Source organism: Anas platyrhynchos, chromosome Z, assembly GCF_047663525.1.
Source record: "Anas platyrhynchos isolate ZD024472 breed Pekin duck chromosome Z, IASCAAS_PekinDuck_T2T, whole genome shotgun sequence".
NCBI lineage: Eukaryota > Metazoa > Chordata > Aves > Anseriformes > Anatidae > Anas > Anas platyrhynchos.
Window position 1 is genome coordinate 79,158,670 of NC_092621.1, and position 21,076 is coordinate 79,179,745.

General features: G+C 36.9%; 1 protein-coding gene across 4 annotated transcripts in view; it reads left to right on the forward strand.

Annotated features, from left to right (window-relative positions):
* VCAN (versican) overlaps nucleotides 1–21,076 on the forward strand; it is a 114,406-nt gene that overhangs the window by 62,562 nt on the left and 30,768 nt on the right. For all 4 annotated transcript variants that reach the window (XM_038169743.2, XM_038169739.2, XM_038169742.2 and 1 more), the window contains one exon: nucleotides 14,429–19,939. In XM_038169743.2, coding sequence (XP_038025671.2) covers nucleotides 14,429–19,939 — 5,511 coding nt within the window. The remainder of the gene's footprint in view (nucleotides 1–14,428; nucleotides 19,940–21,076) is intronic.

Here is a 21,076-nt window from a genome sequence, read left to right on the forward strand (position 1 = left end):
TTATTCTTGCCAGCATTATCTTCAGACTGAATAGGTCTTTTGTCTTCTTGACACTTATCCCTTGATACTTTTATTTCTCTGTTCAGTTATAGAGAATAACCATGTCCCCATTCAGCCTTCATTTTGATCATTTCTGTGGGGGAATGTGTGCCCGGAAGAGTGGAAATGCTCTGGGAGTCTGCTGGCTCTGGGTGCTGGGATGCTGCTAGGTGGTGGTGTGGAGGGCAGGGGTGGCACATGCCTCCAGCACCTTCTCCATGTGGCCCTCATGAATGCTTGTAGCTCTCTGCACCTCTACCCACATTGTTCCCTTCTAGGTTCTTTTGTTTATGCCCACTGGCAAATGCCTGTCTGGACACTGCTCTTTGTAGCATAGGCACATGTGCTACGTGTAAGTCTTGGTCTACTTTTCAGTAACTGTCAATGTATTAATTATTATGTTAGAGAGGTCTGCTGAGGGAGAGGAAATTCATTTGTGTGCTGAAATCACGTGTCCTACCTCAAATGATAAGTATATGCTACTGAAACTTACTATTTATGCTTAGGATCTTTTTAAAATCAAAGTTTATTGTAAAGAGGAGATCTTTATCTTGCATTCAATTCATTCTCCTGCTTTATTCTCATCAATTAGGCCAGGCTGGATGGGGCCTTGACCAACCAGATCTAGTGGGTAGCGTCCCCACCCATGGCAGGGGGGTTAGAACAAGATGGTCTTTAATGTCCCTTCCAAGCCAAACCATTCTGTGATTTATGCAGTGTCTGCTAACATGCCCAAATGGATATGTCTGGATAGCACATAATGCAAATGCCTAAATGAATACATGTATGTCTGTATAGCACATCCTTGCCTGCACAAGTTGTTTGCTTTTCTTTGCAACAGTTTAATTCCTGGTATCAGTCATTCATTTAAGAGAAAAGGGAGATCCAAATGAACCTGAACATTATGGTGACCAAAATGCCATTTAATTTGCAAGTACAACCCCACTTGTGTACTTTTTGAGGTTATATTCTGTGGCTGCAGTTCTATTGGCATTGTGCTACTAGACTGAGCTAGACTGAGCTAACCTCATTTCTGATGGGATGTTGGAGCAATAATAAGGTGTCTCTCCAAATTCCCATCTTATTAAATGAAAAACCTCCTATTTATTTAGCAAAAGCTGGGCTTGTCTACTTACTGACTGTAACTTTCCAGCTGGCATTAATACTATGGCAGCTGATGGCCCTCACCAGCCCTGAAGAAAGACCACATTCTCTGCTGCTGCTGTAGTCAATGGACAAGGTTTTATTTTACTTCAATGTTTGAATAGTTAGTAGAGTCCTTCCTCGTAGTGTTTTGTTTCAAGCACTGGGCTTATGTGTTCAGCTTAGAAAGAAAAACACCTAGTGGTTTGGGAACACATTTCCAAATGAAACAGGTTTGTCAGTGTCTCGTGTAATGCTCAAGTAATTTTCATACCCTTGATGAATGAATTCTCCATATTATTTGTAAAATGTGGCATAAAGAGCCATTTTTTCATTCTGTTTTGAGTAGTTAAGTGTTAAATAGCAGCTAATATGGCCAGATTCTGATATCATCTTTCCCAGTGTAATCACACCACAGTAATTCCAATGAGGTGATTTAGAGCAGAATTGTTTTGGGGTTGGTTGGTATCTGAATGTCTTCGTAACATTTACAGCTTCTGTTTCATCTATAATTAGGTTATTTTTTCTTCAAAGCATATTTGTGTCATAGGGACTTAATGAACACATTTAACACTAACTGATAGACCTGTTGCTTAATTAAGCCAGCTAGAATTTTTCTGTATCAGAATATTCACATTGCATTGTTGCTGTGAAGGGCTTTTCACAAAAAGTAGAACACTGTCACATGTAAATCATGCTTAAAGTGCAACAGCAAGGATGTCCAGCATGAAAGAAAATGCTAGTAAATGAATAACTGTAACAATGTTGAGCTTTTTTGGACACTTTTTATTTATTTATTTATTTATTTATTTATTAATGTTTAAAGGGAAAATGAAAATACTAACCCCATACTCAACAAAGCTAAAACTTGATACTCAGAAAGTTTCACAAGAAACGGAGACAGTGGATTAATACGTAGTTTTTAGGACACTATTGCTGGCTCTTCCTGAAGACTTATTATAGAACAATAATTTCTTTTTTCACATTCCTTTATAGACTTCCATAGATACAAGGAACAGTGCCCTCACATTAAATACTGTTCAGAGGATGCCTACACATTCCCTGCTGTTTTTGCATTGTTTCCAAGGAAACGTCTCAGTTCTAGACATAGGGATTACACATTTCTAGCTTTCTTATAGCTCTTTGTTTATTCATGAGACAAATGAAGGAATTTTATTCATAGGTACAATGTAGTTTTTCATACATCTGTTGTAAAGGAAGAAGAATCCTTTTAGAAGTTTTGTTTACATGGAAAAAGTCTTAAGAAATCCTTTGGCAAAAAAGATGAACTATCATTTACATGGAAACTACATTTAGAATATGAATTAATTTTTTAAGGAAGGTGGTTGTCTGTACCAAAGTCTTCTGAATTTATCCAGATTGTAAGAAATCTTACTATTTATGATGGGATATCAACTTTTTTCCATTTTCAGACAATATTAGCTATACTGTTTTACTTTTCATGAAATGATTAATTGGATACAATGAAACTATGGTTGAATACAGGATATGATCCTGGAAGTGTATATAAAGATATTTTTATAAGCAATTCAAAGACTAAAGCTCTTAGTAGGAAGCCATCCCTTTAAGATGGATCACTTAATATTTAGTCTGATAATAACACTTTAAAAATATTTGGTCAGCTATTCTTTCTTTTTTATTATGTATTTTTCAGTGGTCATTTTGCAGTTTTTTGCACATTTTAGATCCAGTGATTAAATTCATTTTTGCTGATCCAGCTAGCCTTTTTCCATTTCCCTCTTTTTGACAGTGTTTAGATGATAAATTTGATCAATAATATATATAATACCCGCTGGTTTCTTTCAAAAGACTTGGGAATTATTTTCTGGCACAAGTCAGAATATGTTCAGAGTGTCTGTACATATTTTCTGTAGCCTTTGGGGACATGGAGCTGAAGTTGTCTATATTGTTCTGTGGAATAATTCACATTTATTAAAAAAAAAAAAAAAAAAGATTGCTCAGTGAATTGTCTTAGTATTTGCCTGACCAGTCCACTGTTACTATGCTTGCTTAAAGAAGAACTCATTATCTAAACTCACATAGAAGTTTGTCTTCATAAATGAAGAAAGGCAGTTGGAAGTTTGGTCCCGTCCAGGAGTAATTTTGTCTTCCAGAAGTCCGTGCCTGCTTTGCTGTTGACTCTGTGTCAATAGCAAAGAGTGTATTGTGTATTGAGTCTGTACTTTTTTTTTTTTTTTTTTTTTTTTTCTCAGTAAATTTTCTAACCACAGTCGAGTTTTTCATGTAGTCTGGTGAGAGTTCCATAGTTTCAGTGGGAGTTTTTTGACATTTGGAGAACAATTTCCACATACTTAATACACTTTTGTACCACAATAAATAGAATATAATAGTATAGAATATACCTGTACGTACACAGAATACCTATATGCACAGAGTAGTATCCTTTTTAGTCAGATTTTATTGTGGGATTTGTCTAAAGTTTTTTGTTTGTTTGTTTGTTTGTTTGTTTTTTCTCATAGAAATGGTGGATGAAGTGATTCTTGTGTTGATCATGCATTTGCTACTCAGGCTTGTAGTGGATTGCCAGTGACATTAGTTAAATATTAAATGTTATAAGCCAAATTCTCAAGTCCTCTGTAAATTCTGCATAGACATGATCTAGCTGAGAGGTTAGGATAAAGTCCAGGGGATATATCTCTGGTGAAAAGAGACAGCAGTCAGGGAGTTGTAATGGAGAGTGAACCTGGTGGAAACCCTCAGTGGCCATGCTGAACTAGTTCTGAGTCAGTAGCCATAAAAATGCATTAGAATAGCACAGAGTTTGTTAGTTATTAGGGTTATAGTCAATAGTCTGCCCCCTTGGCCTTTTTTAGAGCTGCACCAAGCTTATCAGAGCTGGACATCTGAATTTTTATTTTTTTTTTCAATCTACTTGGCTGAAAACTTTTGATTGCCAGTATTTTCTAAGAACGATGTTGTGATTACTTTTTTTTTTCCTAATGTTTCTTAAAGCAAATTAGTATTTTTCCAAAACAAATCTTCCAAGAAAAAAAAAAAAAGTAGATAGAAAAATGAAAAATGCTTTGCTTTTAAAGTGAAAACATTTCTCATTGTATTCTTGTGTGTGTCTGTGTGTGTGTGTGTGTGTGTGATTACATGGTTAAAGAGAAACTCATTCTCTGTATGTGTCATATGTTCTATTCCCACCTCCAAGCAATGAAATGGTAAAATATTGGCATGTATACTGCAGGTTGCTCTCAGATAAGTCTTCTGTTGTTATTAGCTCATTCTGGAGTCTTCCTGCTCCATCAGGCCTCCTTTTCAGCTATACTCTTTTGTCTTTTTCATCTGCTGTGCACATGTCCCTGCAAAGTTGAGAAAAGCGAGGATCAAAGGCACCCCAAAATTGATCCAGGAAGAAATTATGTGTCAAGTTTAGTATTTGACTTTTGAAAGACTTTGACATGCATGACACTGCACTCCTTTGCCTAAAAATATATTTTAGTCACATTTGTGTCATTCTGTCTGCAACAGTGAGGCTTTTACACCCTTATGTTGGTCCAGTTTATCCCCAGACTGCTTTAGATTTTTTTAATACCCAGAGCAACCATACTTATTAACCCCTAAAGATAAATTTCAAATGGGTGCAATTTTTTTTTCCTTCCAAGTCAAGAGATGATACTAACAACAGTCCATTAAAATTGCAATTATAGAATTCATTCTGTGTCTTTTGAGTAATATTTGCAATGCATAAAATGCTTAAAAATCCATATGCCATGTATGTCAATATCTGTGTGTGTAATCACTCAACTATTCTAAAGCATACATTTGCATTTAAGCTATTATGAAGATAATGGTAGTAACACAAGCAGATAGGTCTAGGACAAGGGTGATTTGTCCCCCAGTGGGCTATTCTAGCAAAGATTTGCTCATATTTCAATGAATAAACTAGATTTGCCATGACAGAGTGAGTGTGTGTTATCACATAATTCATAGCTCTAAATTTGTCCCAAATGGGGAAGCAGGGGCTGCAGACAATCAGTGTGTCTGATCAGTTGTGGTTTTGAGTGCTGGCTGCATAACCAGAGGGCTTGTGCAGAGGTTAAAGTGCACTTACGAGGTGCTTGAAAGATGCTTGGAAGATTGTAGGGGATAAAATTTCAGAAAAGCATCATGATAAGTGGCAGCACATTTCCATAAATTACTCCAATATTCTGGGGTAATAACATATTCACATAAATATGTAGTTGTATATATAAAAACAACTGTCTGTCTTGCAGCTTGAACATCAAAATATTTTCTGGTTTTGTTTCTGCCGCATAAAATTCCCCCTTTGAAGCAAATGACATAGGTTAAGAAAAGAAAGTAAAAGTTAGTCCTTGCCTACTCCATAAAACAACCTGTATTACTCCTACATTATTGTGATATTGACTTAAATTTTTCAAGAATTACCACAGGAAGGAGTCTAGTCTCAATTCTAGTCAAATATTGTTGACATTTACCAGGGAAAGGGACAGGAGAATTAATATTTATTATAGAGCTTTTCAAGAGCAGCTATGGGAGTTGCCAAATGGTGGACATCTGCTTCAACACTGTAGCTATAGCATTTTGATGTTGGCCCCAGATTTTTGCATTGGTAAGTCATTTGTATTTCTTCTGGGAAGGGGCACAATCTTCCCACGTTAGTAGGGACAGAATTATTTCTTTCTCATTCCATTGCATAATGGCAAAAGCATTAGGGGTTGCCCTGGAGTGAGTGTAACCGCGAGACAGCAGTGAGAGTGGGATAGGGAGGGCAAGGCCTGTTGATCTCTCACTGTTTCCTCCTCAGACATGGAAAAGCTCCCATGAGATCAAGACTGAAGTAGTCTTGCTTTCCTTCCCAGACAGTTCTTCTACTAGCCACCTGACCTGGTGAGCTGGCCTCTGGGTTTGCACTTTTCTGCATATATGTATATATATAATATATATACTATACATATAGTATACTATATATATATATATATACAGTATATATACATATATATACTGTATATATATATACACACACATATATATGTATACTATACATATATACTATATAGTATATATGTATCCAGACAGACTGGCTAATCCAGATACTGTGTGGCTGCACAGTCTGGCTTTTAATGTGTTTAGGATTTCAGCTGGAGAAAAGGATTTTTGTACTTGTAAGTGGTTTGTTTTGGGTTGTTTAGCCCTGCAAAATTTTAGAAGTGTCCTCTCTGTAGGCTGAAAGTAAAATGTTGTCATTGGAAGGATGCTCATGGATCATACAGGAAGAGACACCACTGGTGGGAGCATTGGTTTCTTAATGACATGTTGGAGCAGAGAGGAAACAGGAAGAAAATAGTCCTCCTTAGGATATTTTTTGACAAATATTCTGTCATTATACAGGGAACTGTATTCGGTACTTGCAGGGGTTTAGACGTGACACTGCAGGACTGCCATTTTTAACAACTTGACATTTTGCTCAATATGTTTTTTCTTAACAAGTTTACCACTGCGTCAGGGGGGAAAATGCAGGAAGCAACTAGGCTGAAGGAAACACCAAAGATTGCCAGAAGGTTTTGTGATACTCTTTTACAATAAAACAGTCCATTTATTGCTGACATGGTTTTTGTATCATCATGTCTATTACTTTAAAATTTGGCAGGGATGCTGTAGCACAACCATGCAGGCCAGAGTCCTGTGCAAAACAGATGTCTGCATAAGTGACGTACACTCTACACAGGTGTTTCTGGTCATCACCAGCAATTCGGTCAAGTGGGAACTTGTGGGAATGGTATAGCTGTAAAAGGCTGCAGTTTAAGAACATGCCAGCGACTGATACTGAGTTTTTCAGTGGGACTGTATCGTGCATGGAAAGAGAGACACTGAAATACGGTACAGCAGATTCATGGAGTGAATCTGAGCAGGCAAGGCTGACCACCCACCTTGAATTTCTTTCAACTCCTACCCATCCAGCTGTGTACAAATTCTTCTTTTCAAATATTTTCTTCCAGAGATTTGCTTGGGTGATTGAGATTTCTATGCAAGGCTAATTTATACAATCTATATATTTTTTTTTAATTTTTTTTCTTTCTTTCTTTCTTTTTCTTTCTTTCTTTCTTTCTTTCTTTCTTTCTTTCTTTCTTTCTTTCTTTCTTTCTTTCTTTCTTTCTTTCTTTCTTTCTTTCTTTCTTTCTTTCTTTCTTTCTTTCTTTCTTTCTTTCTTTCTTTCTTTCTTTCTTTCCTTCCTTCCTTCCTTCCTTCCTTCCTTCCTTCCTTCCTTCCTTCCTTCCTTCCTTCCTTCCTTCCTTCCTTCCTTCCTTCCTTCCTTCCTTCCTTCCTTCCTTCCTTCCTTCCTTCCTTCCTTCTTTCTTTCCTTCTTTCTTTCCTTCTTTCTTTCCTTCTTTCTTTCCTTCTTTCTTTCCTTCTTTCCTTCTTTCCTTCTTTCTTTCCTTCTTTCTTTCCTTCTTTCTTTCCTTCTTTCTTTCCTTCTTTCCTTCTTTCCTTCTTTTCCTGCTGATGAAATTTTAAAAATATTACTCTCTCTTTTGACTGTCACAGGAAGAAGAAAACATAAATGTTGATTAAATTTAGAAGGTAAAAAAAATAAACCTATGGAAATGTGCATTACATCCTTAAATGTTTCTAAAAGGAGCCAAAGATAACAAAAGATTTAGAAATACATCTCCAGCAGGGGAACACTTTTAAGTGAGCTAAATAAAACCCTTTATTTATTTAGACTAAACAGTAATCAAGAACTGGATTTTGCTAGATCTCATCATGCATACTGTCCATGTTAATGGGAGGTAGAAGGATGAAAATAATCAAAAAAATAATTATTTCAGGACCTTTCTTTGTTGTCTTTTACTTAGATGTGTATAATAGTAGCTATGTTTCTTTAACACCTTAGACCAGTTCCTTGGCAGTATTCCCACCTGTCTCTGCTGGGAGAAATGGGGTATGCCTGAAGCAGTATTGTACTTTGACCGTGCTTAGGTAGGTTAATGATATTACAAGATGGCACAAGTTAGAGGAATTGCATTTACTTAAGACTGACACTTGGAATTTTCCTTCAGCAGGAAATGTCTGTGTTTCAAAATCTTATTTCCTTTGAAATGAGATGAAAAGAAGAACAATATAATCCCTACTCCATTAAAAAAAATGGTCCAAAAGATGTTATCAGAATGCTTTATATCTGTAAAACTGAAGCATTCTGTAGCAATTTAAATGTAACATTTTTAGGGAAACAAACAAACAAACAAAAAAAGAATTCTATGCACCTATACACACCTAGTTACCTAGTTTTAGATTTTTTTTAATTTTTTTTTTTTTAATGAGGGCCATCTTGTCAGATTGCTCATTCTTCACTATGCTAGTAAAAGTAAATATTCATTGAGACTGACACATTCATGTGGCATTGTTTGAGTTTTTTTCACTGGAAGAGTTTCAGAGAGCTGTAGTCATAAACCTGCTTGAGTCAGTCTAGACTGCCAAGCTGGTCCTCAGCACAGCTGAGGTTCAGGGGAGTCAATGTGTGACATAAAGCTGTGTAAGTCTTTCCTCATGCTACGTCCTCTCCCAAGCCCAGACTTGAGCCTTCACTGACCTTTCATACAGTTTAAATAACTCTTTTTGAACTCTTACTTTGAGGGCTCTGAAATATTTTTCCAGAAGAGGTGGAGACACCTGTTGGCTGAGTTGAAGTCTGCTGAGTGTGTGCTCACTTTTGGTAGATCATTTTTGCTAACCTGTCAGGTGTGTCCCATGAATGTATATGTATTTTGAGGTACAATATAAATGCCATGAATTTCAGTTCTTCAGAAAGTCTTAGTCAAACACAATGTGAATGTTTATTAAAGCATTCTATAGATTGCCTGTTTGGATCAGCTTTTCAAAGCAGTTTTGATTCACAAAATAAGGTTGGACTAAGTGAAATTCTGTGACTCATTTCATATGGGAGGCTAGACTAGATTTTATGAATATACAAAAATGAGTAAGATACAGATTCATGTGCCTTAAGTCCTTATTGCTATTGGTGTGCTTTCCATAGAAAATTTTTAAAATCCCTTCCCGCTTTGCATTGCCTTTCTCAGAGTAATGTTTTTTAAAGGTCTAATCAATAGCTTGTATAAAGGGACATCTGCTCGAGACATCTGACTTGAGTTGTCATTTAACAGCCTGCCTGAGCTGATGGTCCATTCTTCCAAGAAGCGCTGACTGCTAGGGATTACAATTTTGCCTGTCCCCTGGTCCTTGAGCACACGATCTTTTTTAGGTGACATTCAAGGCCATTGCTTGTGGGGAGCAAGTTTATCGTACTGCAAGCGATGGGATTCTTCTACAGGAGATAGCGGTCATGGTATCATAGTGACCAACTGCAGCAAAGAAGAGGAAGCATTTGAAAATAAACACAGAGTACATATCTGTGGGGAAGAAACAAGATAGTTTAATATGTAAAGCACAGTTTTTGTCCTAAATGATTTATTGCTTTTCCCTCTGAGACAAAGTTTTCTTATTTTCATTGCAAGTTACCACATTGCCTTTTTTACGGTCACTAAATGTCACATGTACAGAAATATGATAAAATGTGGACAATATTTTATTGTTATTTTAGTCATACTGTGAACTAAATCCGCAATGATATAATTTTGTTGAAACCAAAACCAAAATTCTCTGGTTATCAAGTGCAGAACTAGATATGACTACTGCAAACTATTATTTATTTACTTATTTATTACCTCTTAGCCTTGTGGTTATGGATTCTTGATAGTGATTGCAACATAGTTTGTGATAGTGTCCCACGATCTAATGATACTCACACTTAAAAGGCAGTCTGAACAGTCTGAAATGGTTTTGGTCTTCTTTCAAAGATCTTTCTTCTTTTTATCTCTATTATAATCAAAATACAGGGCCTGATTCAAAGTCCACAGAAAATTTCTTTAATCTTTCAGTGTGTTTCATGAGTTTATCATTCCTGTAGTTCTACAGAAAACTAAACTCTGTTACTTCTCACATGCATCTTGGGAAAAATGCAGGAATCCACAGGTGAAATTGTGTTATCTTCAATGTGTCAAATCAGATATAAACTGTCCTATTATGAATGAGACTTAAGAAAAACATGCTTATACATAACTCTTCTGATTTATATTTTTTCATTTTTTTTGAAAGTTTGGAAAACATTAGAAACTGTTTTTCATTTAATTCTTTATTCATTCTTATTCAGCTGTTTATCTGAAGAGTTTTTAGAAAGAAAATACTTTCTACTGTCTGTCCCCCAACAATGATCTTGAAAAGCCTTTTACTGATCTGTGTAGAATATTAAAAATCTTTTCAAGAAAGACTGGTATCAAACTTTATTATTTTTTTTGAACGTGTGGAAGGTAGCATTGGATAACACTGGAGCATCTCTTTTTCCTTGGCCCATGAAAAACAATTTGGGCTTAGAACCAACTGTCATTAGAAGGGTTGAAATGGAAATTAATGCCACCTCAATCCATCGTGCTGTGGTTTTGAGTAGTAGTAGGCAAATCCTCTTATGGCTAAAAAAGCACCTGGAGCTGGGGATTTCCATTTGTTACACCCAGCTGACTGTTACTGAGATAGATGCCTGTACCATGCAGGTAATTTTAAATGTCTACATGTATTAAATAGATTAAGAAGCACTCTCGGCTGCATATACACTCATCCACCTATCTATTTCATCTTTATTTCACTGCATACTTCAATTTTTTCAGTAAAATGCCTTACTGACAATTCTCCTTTAGGACTTGTTTGGATTGGCAATCTAGACTGACTACTTGTTTTTACTGCTTTTTAGCTACTTGATTTTACTTTCTTCTTCTGGAAGCGATAGTAAGAAAGCACCTATTTGAACAAGTGCTCCTTTTGGCTTGTTTGTCATGGTAATGTGCAAACTATTGATAGGAATATTTAGGACCTAAATTCCTTTCTCTTAAAGTCCTCATCTTGTCTTTTATTAGCAGGCTCACATCTATGTGTCTTTCCCTGCAGATGCAATGGACACTAACATAAATATGGGCAACATCTGTCAGCTATATGTAACCAGTTCAAAACTATTGCAAGTGTTTGTGTGTCTGCCCTGAGGATTCAAATAAACCATTTAAGAGTTTTCTGTCCCCTATTCATATTTAGTGATAGGACTTAGGCTTTCATCCTAGTATCTTGTTTATTCTTTGAGTACAAGGTTACATGTTATATGACCTGCATTGTTTAATTATTGATTTTCTCTAGAGTTTAAGAAAACTTACCATATCTGTTAATGCTGAGCATTAGGAACTTGATTGCTAACACTGATTAATCAAAGCTGTAGAAAGGACAAGAGATTTTAATAAGAAATAATTCAGTTGAATTCCTTTCTGTTTTCTTAAAGCTGGTTATTTTGTTCTTGAAAGGAAAAAAAAGAAAAAAAAAAGAAAAAAAAAAGAAAAAAAAGACAACAACAACAAAAAAAAGACAAACCAAAAATACTTAGTATTTCATGAAAGAGCCTCCTGAAAGTTTATTATTGGAATATCATACCATAGCTAAGGTTCTTTTATGTGGATCTCTGTGGCATGTGAGATCTTGAAAAAGCTAACAAAGTAAAAATAATGTCTGATAGAGATCTTTGTGTATGTAAGAATTTGTATATATCTTCTAGGTGAACTTGGAACAGATGTTGTTCATTAAATTTATTACCTACCATAAATGATTTAGCATGAGCTAATAATTTTAGGGCTCCCAGGTGTGCACTGCTACAAAAATAATACACTGGTCAGAACTTGTTAGTCATGGTACCCTCCTACATATTACAACCTATCCTGTCCCATCCAGATTTTTTTTTTTTTTTAAATATGTATGGTTCTGTGCAAAAGGATGTTACATGCTTTGTGCACGCAATCCTAACAGCTGTACATGAGGTCATAATCAATGCTTATGCCAGGCTAGCCTATATACCAGGTTATTTATACACATTCCTTCTTAAACTTATACATATTCCTTCTTAAGCTGTGTACACAGTACAAGCCATCTTTCTTGTCTGTGCACATCTTCCTATGTAGCTCTCTGGTTCTGTACATTTAGTGCAGTTCCCTTTTCCCTCTTTCATTTTTTGAGTTCTTGTGTATTTGTTGCATTCTCTATTCTGAAAAGAAAGCGTACAATTCTGTGCTGATGAGAGCTTCTACTTTTTATGAAAATATGATTCCTTGTTATAGTGACTAGTATTGCTCTTTGCTGAAATTTGTGGGTTTTGAATGTGACTGTATTACTTAGTTGTAGACATGCATCTCCACGTCATCTTGGACAAATAGCAAAAATCTTGCTTTTCTGTGTGAATAAAATTTGAAAGGTAGATCTGGGAAAACTCAAATAAATGGCTGCAGAAGCTGTACTTCCCTGTGGCAGCAGGCAGTGTGTGTAAATATTTCAAAAACACTGGAGAAAGGAACAGGGAGAAATTCTCTCATTACAAGCATTGCATAAAACAACTCCCTACAAGCACATGCTGGGGAGAGAGGAGGTGTTTAATTCTGTAGTCATCTAACAGAGTTTTCATAGCACAAAGTAAACACTAGGCTTCAATGACGCAATAGTGAGTAGCTGGGCATCAGACAGGTAGGTACAAGACAACCTTTTTTCTTTGCTCTGGGAGCCCTGAACTTAGTGCTGTACAAACTGAATCTTTTAGTGGAAATGAAGACTCAGTAATACTTCATAAGTTTAGCAGTAAACAAGGGGTGAGATATTAGAACATTAATTCTCCATAGAGCTGCAATGACCTTTTCAAGACCCAAGCTGCAGTCAATTTGTATGCACAAAATACTCAAGACAAGAATCGCAAGCCTTTCACAGTGCTGTGCTGTGCACCAGTTTAATATGATTTAATACATTCTTTTCCAGAATGATCACCTGATTACTCTGTCTCTGAGGGCTCAATAGTTCTAGAGGTTAAATAGTGTTCATAGATTTAGATTAGATTTACTTCTAAATTTTGCTCTGTCATTCACTTGGTATGCCAGAACACCTGAAAGTATTCTCTGAGAAGCATCCATCACTGATAAGGCTGTAAGACTCTAAGAGTCCTGTATGTTCTTCTCTACTGGTACAAGTAAATAGAGGTATATTGGTTATGCCAGTTTACAACAACAAAAAATAATTTCAGTTTGGACAAAACGGTTTTAAAGATAGAACCAGCAAGATTTGTTCATGGAATAAGAATTTAGTACAAAGTTTCCAGCTTCAAATCAGCCAGACAAGTGTTGTATCAATCAGAGCCTGATATATTTATATTTTTCTGAGTCTGGTGTATGTATGTGTTTAATGAGGATAGTGTCTATTGTCTAGAAAAGAAGGTTTGATGTAACATTTGTTCTGAGAAGGTGCATTTTTAAAGTGTCTGTGGACTTTGTGATCATAAATCTTAGAGGAATACATAAGGGCTTCCATAGCTAAAACATTGTCTACTTAGACCGTTGTTCTTCTTCTTTATCTCGTTTACTAGCTAGAGAAAAAAATTAGAGGTCTGCAGTCTGTGGGAGTGTGTGAATAATTTAAAGTGAGTAATAAGCAGAAAAAAATGGCTGGACTTTACTCGTAATACTGTCTGACTGGTGACTGATTTTTGAATCGGTTTACTTTTTATCTGTTAAATAATTTAGACTTCTTTGATAAGTAAGACTTCATTTACTGCACAAGGTTTGAAGTGGAAAGAATAAAGCTTTTTTTTTTTTTTTTTTTTTTTTTTTTTTAATGGTGTCCCTAGTAATTTGAATTACTCTATCACGAGGATAAATGGAGCTACAGAGACATGTCTTCTATGTTCTATTTTGCTTTAGACTTCACTTTGCTTAGTTTCATCTAAGCTCAGTTTTTGGTGAAGGCTAGCTATCATCACAAACCTGTATAAGTAGTTGCTGTAGGTTGGAACCACAGTCTTTTGGTCTAAAAAACTGGTTTCATCTTGTCTCTGCTATGTGGCACAGGAGAAGTTGGCTCTGGCATGGGTTTGGGAATACCTCCAGTAATGAACAGCATTACATAAGCAATGTATTCAATACACATGACCTTCAACTAGAAATTAGAACACTGGGAGAGCATTTAATTTAGTGTTAATGGAAGAATATACTGAATTTACTATGTTTCTTTTTGAATGTTTTTTTTTTCTCCTATAGATTGGTTATACTTCATGTGTCTACTATAATGCACAACCATCACTGTTACTTAGGGATTATGAAAAGCTCTTTTTTTCTTGCAGATCATCCGGTGAATGAACTTTTGGATCTGTTCAGTCGCCACATGCTTCCTCATGCAATAGATGAACCCCACATTGATGCAGAATCAACTCAGACTGAACCCTGTACTTCAGACTCTGTGCAGGATTCATCTGAATATATAATATTGGATCCTTTCTTTCCAAACTTTATAGAATTTGAAGAGGAGGAAGACTGTGAAAATACTACTGATGTTACAACTCCTCCAGCTTTGCAGTTCATCAATGGAAAGCAACAGGTGACAAGTGCACCTAAAAGCACAAAAGCTGAGGAAGCGAGAAGTGACCAAATTGAAAGCGTTGCACATTCCAAAAATGTAAACTTTTCACAAATCAATGAAACAAACACCTTCATAATACCTGAAACTGAAGCTTCTGGTACAATGCAACCAAGCAAAGCTGGGGAAGTAATAGGGGCATTCGAAGTTACACAACCGACAGCAGATGTTGCAATGTTAGAACCAGTGTATAGTGGTGAGTCTGAAACTGCCACAACAGACAAATCAGTAGAGATTACTTCTGTATATGAGCAGTCACCACAAAAAAATAAGGAGAGTGTAACATGGCATGGAACTGAGGAGAGCTCTACTAAAACTGCAAAAAACTTGCTTTTGATTACTAGTGAATCTTCTGGCGATGGCTCCACTGAATCTGATTTGTCTAGTTCTGCATTCACAGAAATTGTGGCAATGTCAAGACAGAAAGATGATGAGAATGTTTCTGGTACAACTTCTGCTCCCAATGCATTTACCATGGAAAGTTCTGCTGTAACTGCTGGTCTTGATGTTGGTTTTGATACTGCTACTGTCAGCACAGATTTGAGAGGCTTTATTCCAGAAGAGGAGACTTCTGCTCCAGGAAGTTATTATAAATCAACTATTAAACTTGATGCAAATTACCCTTTTGAAAGCCTTCTGGAAGAAACAAGTCAGACAGCAAAGCCTGAGTTAAGCGCATCTTCGTTTATGGTTCTAGAAGGTTCTGGGGATGTAGAAGAGGACGCTGCTATAACTTCAGCCATGACAACAGAAATGGCAATAACAGAAACACTTCCAATGCAAGACATTTCCTTAGGTTCTGGCACCGTAGTGCCCACAGAAATTTCTGTAACCATTTCAGGACTCACCTCTGCTTTGCCTGGAGGAACAAGCAATCTTTATTCTACTTTTGATCAAAGTTCTGAAGCAACTGTTCCCACCAATTCTCTGTCTAAGCTTATTACAGAGCAAGTAGTTGGCAACTCGGTACCAACTGAAAATAAAATTGAGGTAGAAAAAGAAATACAGACTACAGTTTATTCAAGTCAGGAAAATTCAGCCACTATTGCAGAGGGAAAATCAGAATTTAATGAACTTGGAAGCACTACTGATGAAGTCAGAACTGCAAGTCAGGAACCCATCCCACTCAGAGAAACAGTACCAGTAACAGGTACCATGCATTCTGAAATCAAAAAGGTTACCAGCGTTCCTTTCTTGAGAGAGAAGAAGCTTTTTATCAATGAAGGATCAGCTGAAGAACCAGCAGACTTTTTATCAGGGAGTCCCACAAGAGAAGTGGTAAGTACTGGCTCCCCATTTACTGATGCAGGTTCTGGAGACATAGATATTATCATTGAGTCTGCTACTTTGAGTTCAGTTCCATCAAGGTCTGTCACTGAAATGCAAACAGAAAAGCATGAAGGAAAAATTTACATCACAGATGTTTCATTGGAGAATGAGACAGCAGAATATGAAGAACACGTGGGAACAGGTGAATCAGCAAGATCAGTTTCAAGTACTGGGTCAGATGGCTTGACAAAGGAGTCTGGAGTAGAAAGTCAGATGCCTCAGACTGTGTTTAGTACAGGAAATCCAGGAGAACTAACAGAGGAAGTAGAACCAAGAGCTCCTTCTGAAATAAAATCTAGTCATGGTTCTGGAGAAGATAAAACACCTCATGCTGCACCAGGAGTTAAAGCAAAGGATTTAGAAACAGCTGAAGTCACATCATCACCAGAATCAGTGGTTAATAACAGCCCTCTTGACATCATGGTGACACACAGTACTGGAAATATAAAAGCAATAGCTGAATCTACAGAAAGCAGAAATGGAAAAGATAGTTCTTCAACTGGCTCTTTGGGCAAAATTCTCCTGATTGAGCCTGGCTCTGGAGAAGAATTCAGAGGTGACAGCAGCACTACAAAACTAATGTCTAATGGACCTAATGAAAAAGTAATTGAAGATCACATCCCATTTATTGATCAGGGTTCTGGAGAAGCAGAAACTTTCACTGAATCATTTACAAAAACAGCAGTTTCACCCACAAGGAAACAAGAATCACGAGAGGAATATGGCAGAAGTGTTGTCAGCACGTCATCTGTGGATCATGCATTCACTACTGAACCTGATGAGCCAGTCACGAGTGCTGAACATGAAGTAACTACAATGGGAACTGTAACTGACATAAAAATGGAAGAGAAAACAGTTGATGAACTGACAGTGAGAGCTTTTACTACAAAGTTTCCTTTGTCAGAAGATACTCGTTCAAAGGAAGATAAGCTATGGGAAGTTTCCCCCAAAGTGATAGAATCTTCTGCAGAAACGACTGAAGATCCATTCTTCAGAAGTACACAGGTTAACCATGAACATCTGGAGTTTTTAAATGTTCCCACTGTCAGACCATACTCAGAAGAAAAGAAACTAGAAACTGAGTCTGGTGAAAAAATATTTTTCCTATTTAATAATGATAGTGTAACTGAGTCTGTAACAATTGAAAGGAAATACGTAAGCTCTCCAATTACAGTTACAGAGGAAAAAGAGGAGTTGGTACAAAGTATTTTTCCTACAGAAGATACTGCCATATCACTCCTGACAACTAAAGAACAAAAACTACCAAATAATGATCTCATTGGTGATGTGTTATTTTCGGGACAAGGATCAGGAGATGAGTTTACTGTTATTCCTTCTGTAGTGCCATTGGCTGTCAAAGAAATCACAAGTACTGCAAGTCCTCTGCCTTTTCATCCTGCTAATGTAGGACCCAACCTTTCAACTGACAAAACACAAGACTTTGAAAGAGGAAGCGCTGAAAGGTATGCTGAAGTTAATGAAGGAATTACAAGTTCTGCAGAAGAGCTGCTGTCAGGAACTGCAGACTCGATGATCACCAGTTCCCCAGCTTTAGCTGAAGACAGTTTCAAGAACTTCAGCTCTGAAGGCAAGGAGATGACACATTATTTTGTTGTTATTGAAGAACCTCACAATAAGGAAATGAACCACAGGAGGGGAGAAAATGAAACAGACAGGCCAACAGCTACTTCTAAAGTTGTGTCTCATGAGGAAACTTCACATTTGCTGACTGAAGATGTCATAACTCCTGTTTCTGTAATACTGAGTGGAACTCCTAATCTTGAAACAGAAGAATCACTTGCAACCTCAGCAACAAAAATGCCAAGCAGATTATTACCTGAAAGCTCTGGAGAGGGATCTGGCTGGGTTGGTGTTTCAGATTCATTTCCCCATGACACATTTACTCATTTGTCGATACCTCCTCTGACAAAAGTTGAACTAACTGCTTCACCTAGTGTTCCTGGAGAAGTTTATTCTGAAGTTATGACAACAGAGGCACCGACAGATGGATCACAGACTGTGATTACAGGATTAGCATCCCTTTTTACAGAAGAAGAGATTGTGGCAAATCAAACTGCTGCTGAACCGAAGACAATTACATCAGAAGAACTAACAAGTGATACTGGCATATATGAGAAAATTATTCCAATGGTTGATGATAAAAGAAATGTTATATTGAATGTTTCTGTTTATGGTGATATTACACTAATTGAAGAACGACTTGAAATCCCATCAGAAGAAACAACTATTATAGACATGGATCACTCCAAATCAATGCCAGAAGATATTATAAGTGTGCAGACAATGCCCAATCCTGCCATACAATCAACATATGGCAGTGATGATAGCATGAAAGCTGACGTGGATAAATATGATTCAACACCTAATTTTTCTGTAATCAAAGAAAATTCACTTGGAACTGGTGATAGTCATTCTTTGACTACTTCCACCCAGCTAAGTAGTGAATCAGTAACATCTGGGCAGAGACCAAAATTGGATGACAAGGATTTAGGTTCAGGGAATACTGTGAAGTTTGCAACAGAAACTCTCACCACTACTGGCCTTTATGAGATGGGAATTTTCCTTCCAACAGTACCCTCATTGGTAAGCCCTCATGTGCCTCATGAGTCTAAAGAATCTGAATTTGAGACTAAACATGTTCTGATGACAAGCACAACAGAAGACACATATGAGCTGAATACTTCAGCAAACAACCAAGTCATAGCAGATCAGAGTGAAACAATGTCTATTTCTGGGTTTTCTGGAATGGGCCAAGAAGAACTGGATGATAAGAAGCTTGAGGTTCCTTCCCTTACACCAGATTTAACTATTGAGACTGAAAAGGCTTTGACAACTGGCACGCTTGATGTAAGTATTGTCACAACACAGAGTCCTTCCCAACACACAACTGTGTCATCTAGCAGCAATGATGAAAAGCATCCTACAGTATATATACAAACAAAATCAGCATTGGCAGAGTATGAAGAAACAGATTCAGTGAGCCTTTATTCTGAACCTCAAACTAAATCCTCAGTAACTGTTCAGTTAGTTAATGGAGTGTCTGAGTATCCTGAGATGATCATTCCAAGTACATCATCGTCAAAGGGCACTGAGTCTGGTCACTCATCAGAAGGAACTTTCAAAGAGGTTAGTTCTGTTATTGCAGCAACTTATAAACCACCCACTACAGACCTTCTAGATACAACAGAGGCTTCTCTGCTAGAATTTTCTCCTAAGCCTGAATCAGAAAGTCCAACTACTGAAAGTACTCCTCACTTTAATAAACTTGTAACAGACAGGTCAGAGGAGACAGATTCTTCTGTAACTGATCTGGTTGCTGAGGAAGAAACTACTGTTTCTGGAGATTCTTCATCAATACATACCTTCCCTACTGCTTTTCTGAATTTTGGAGAAAAAGCAAGCACAGATGTTCCAAATGTTAGCACCATAAAAGTTGAATCGTCTTCAGAGAGAGCAAACAACCCTAGTCAAGAAGGTGACAGGAGTACAGAGAGGGAGATCCCATGGCTTCTTTCCACACCTGTTTCAGATTCACCTAACAGTGTAGAAGGTGGGTTATTCAAACCTGAACAGGAAGCAGTTACAATGCTAACTTTGTCTTCACAACCTTTGGATAGAAGCACAGAACCACAATCAGCTTTGCTTGGTCGAGAGGAGATCACAACAATTTCTTCTAACATTGCAACAAACAATACAGCCCCTGGAAAAAATCCTTATCCAAATAAGCAGTCAACAATAAGTTCTAAGGAGCTAAACACTCTTGAACTTGTAACTTCATCATTTTCCCTTCCGGAAGTCACTAATGGATCAGATTTCCTGATTGGCACGAGTGTGGGTTCAGTTGAAGGCACAGCAGTGCAAATACCAGGTAACTTCTACATACGATCACTGTCATATTTGTTTGTTTTGATACATGTAAATGTATGTCTTAACTCTGATAAGAGGTATGACAATCAAAGCATTGTGTGAAATACAACAAAACTCATGATCCTCAAGCTTTGAAATCGGCATGATTGTAAACCCTACTGTGACAAAATGAAGGATGGGGGGACTGAAACTCATGCTCAGTGTTTTTTTCTGAGTGTTTGCATCGTGGAGCTCTGGATCAGATTTGAGGTGACCAGCAAGTTCTAAAAGACAGGAAGGGAACACTCATTGTGGTAAAGAATTCAGCTGTAATAACTTATTTTTTCCAGTTTTCAGTGGAGACAGATATAATTATTTTATCTGATAGCTATTCTGTGTTGGCATGACAATAGTACTTACACAGCTGCTAAACAGGTAGAATTGTTTTATAACATATTACATAGCAGGAAAATATGCAGTCTGTAGGAAGACAAACATGCAATAAACATGGTTAGGTACTTAATACAGCCCTTCATTTTGGACTTGCAGTGAGGCAGTCCTAAAACAAGGACCATGTTTTATGGAGATGAGATATTCTGAAAACCTCCAAAGCAAGATCCTGTCCACTTACATGCCTGGATTCATGTAGGCAGGATTTTCTCCTAGAGGTTTTCAACTGAACCTTCTTCCTTCCCATGACTTGATGGGGTACTTGGTACTTTAAGAAGACTAGTTCTTTACTTTCCAGATTAAAATGGTAAAATAGACCTTATCTTTTGTTTCATAAAGAATAGCCAAAGTATTTTGGGAAAATGTAACCAAAAATATAAACTTTGTCTCTGGGTCAACTTAGGTTACAAGAGTCTCTTACCCATTTTGTAAGTTTTTAGAGCTAGGACTTTCTTCATGTATCCCAGAGGGACTATCTTCATGATTTTCCTCTAACTCTGAGAAGTGGATACCTAGAAATGGTTATGTAGTGAATTTTTGTTTATGTGAATGATTGCTCTTAGGGATTAAATCAATTACAAATACCCAGGTATGTAAACTCAGTTGAAATAAACATCACTGGAAGGCATCAAAGCTCTGCAAGAAAAAAGCTATTCAAATGATAACTCCCATAAAAAATGAGGATTTCACAGCAGGTAAGTTTTATCTT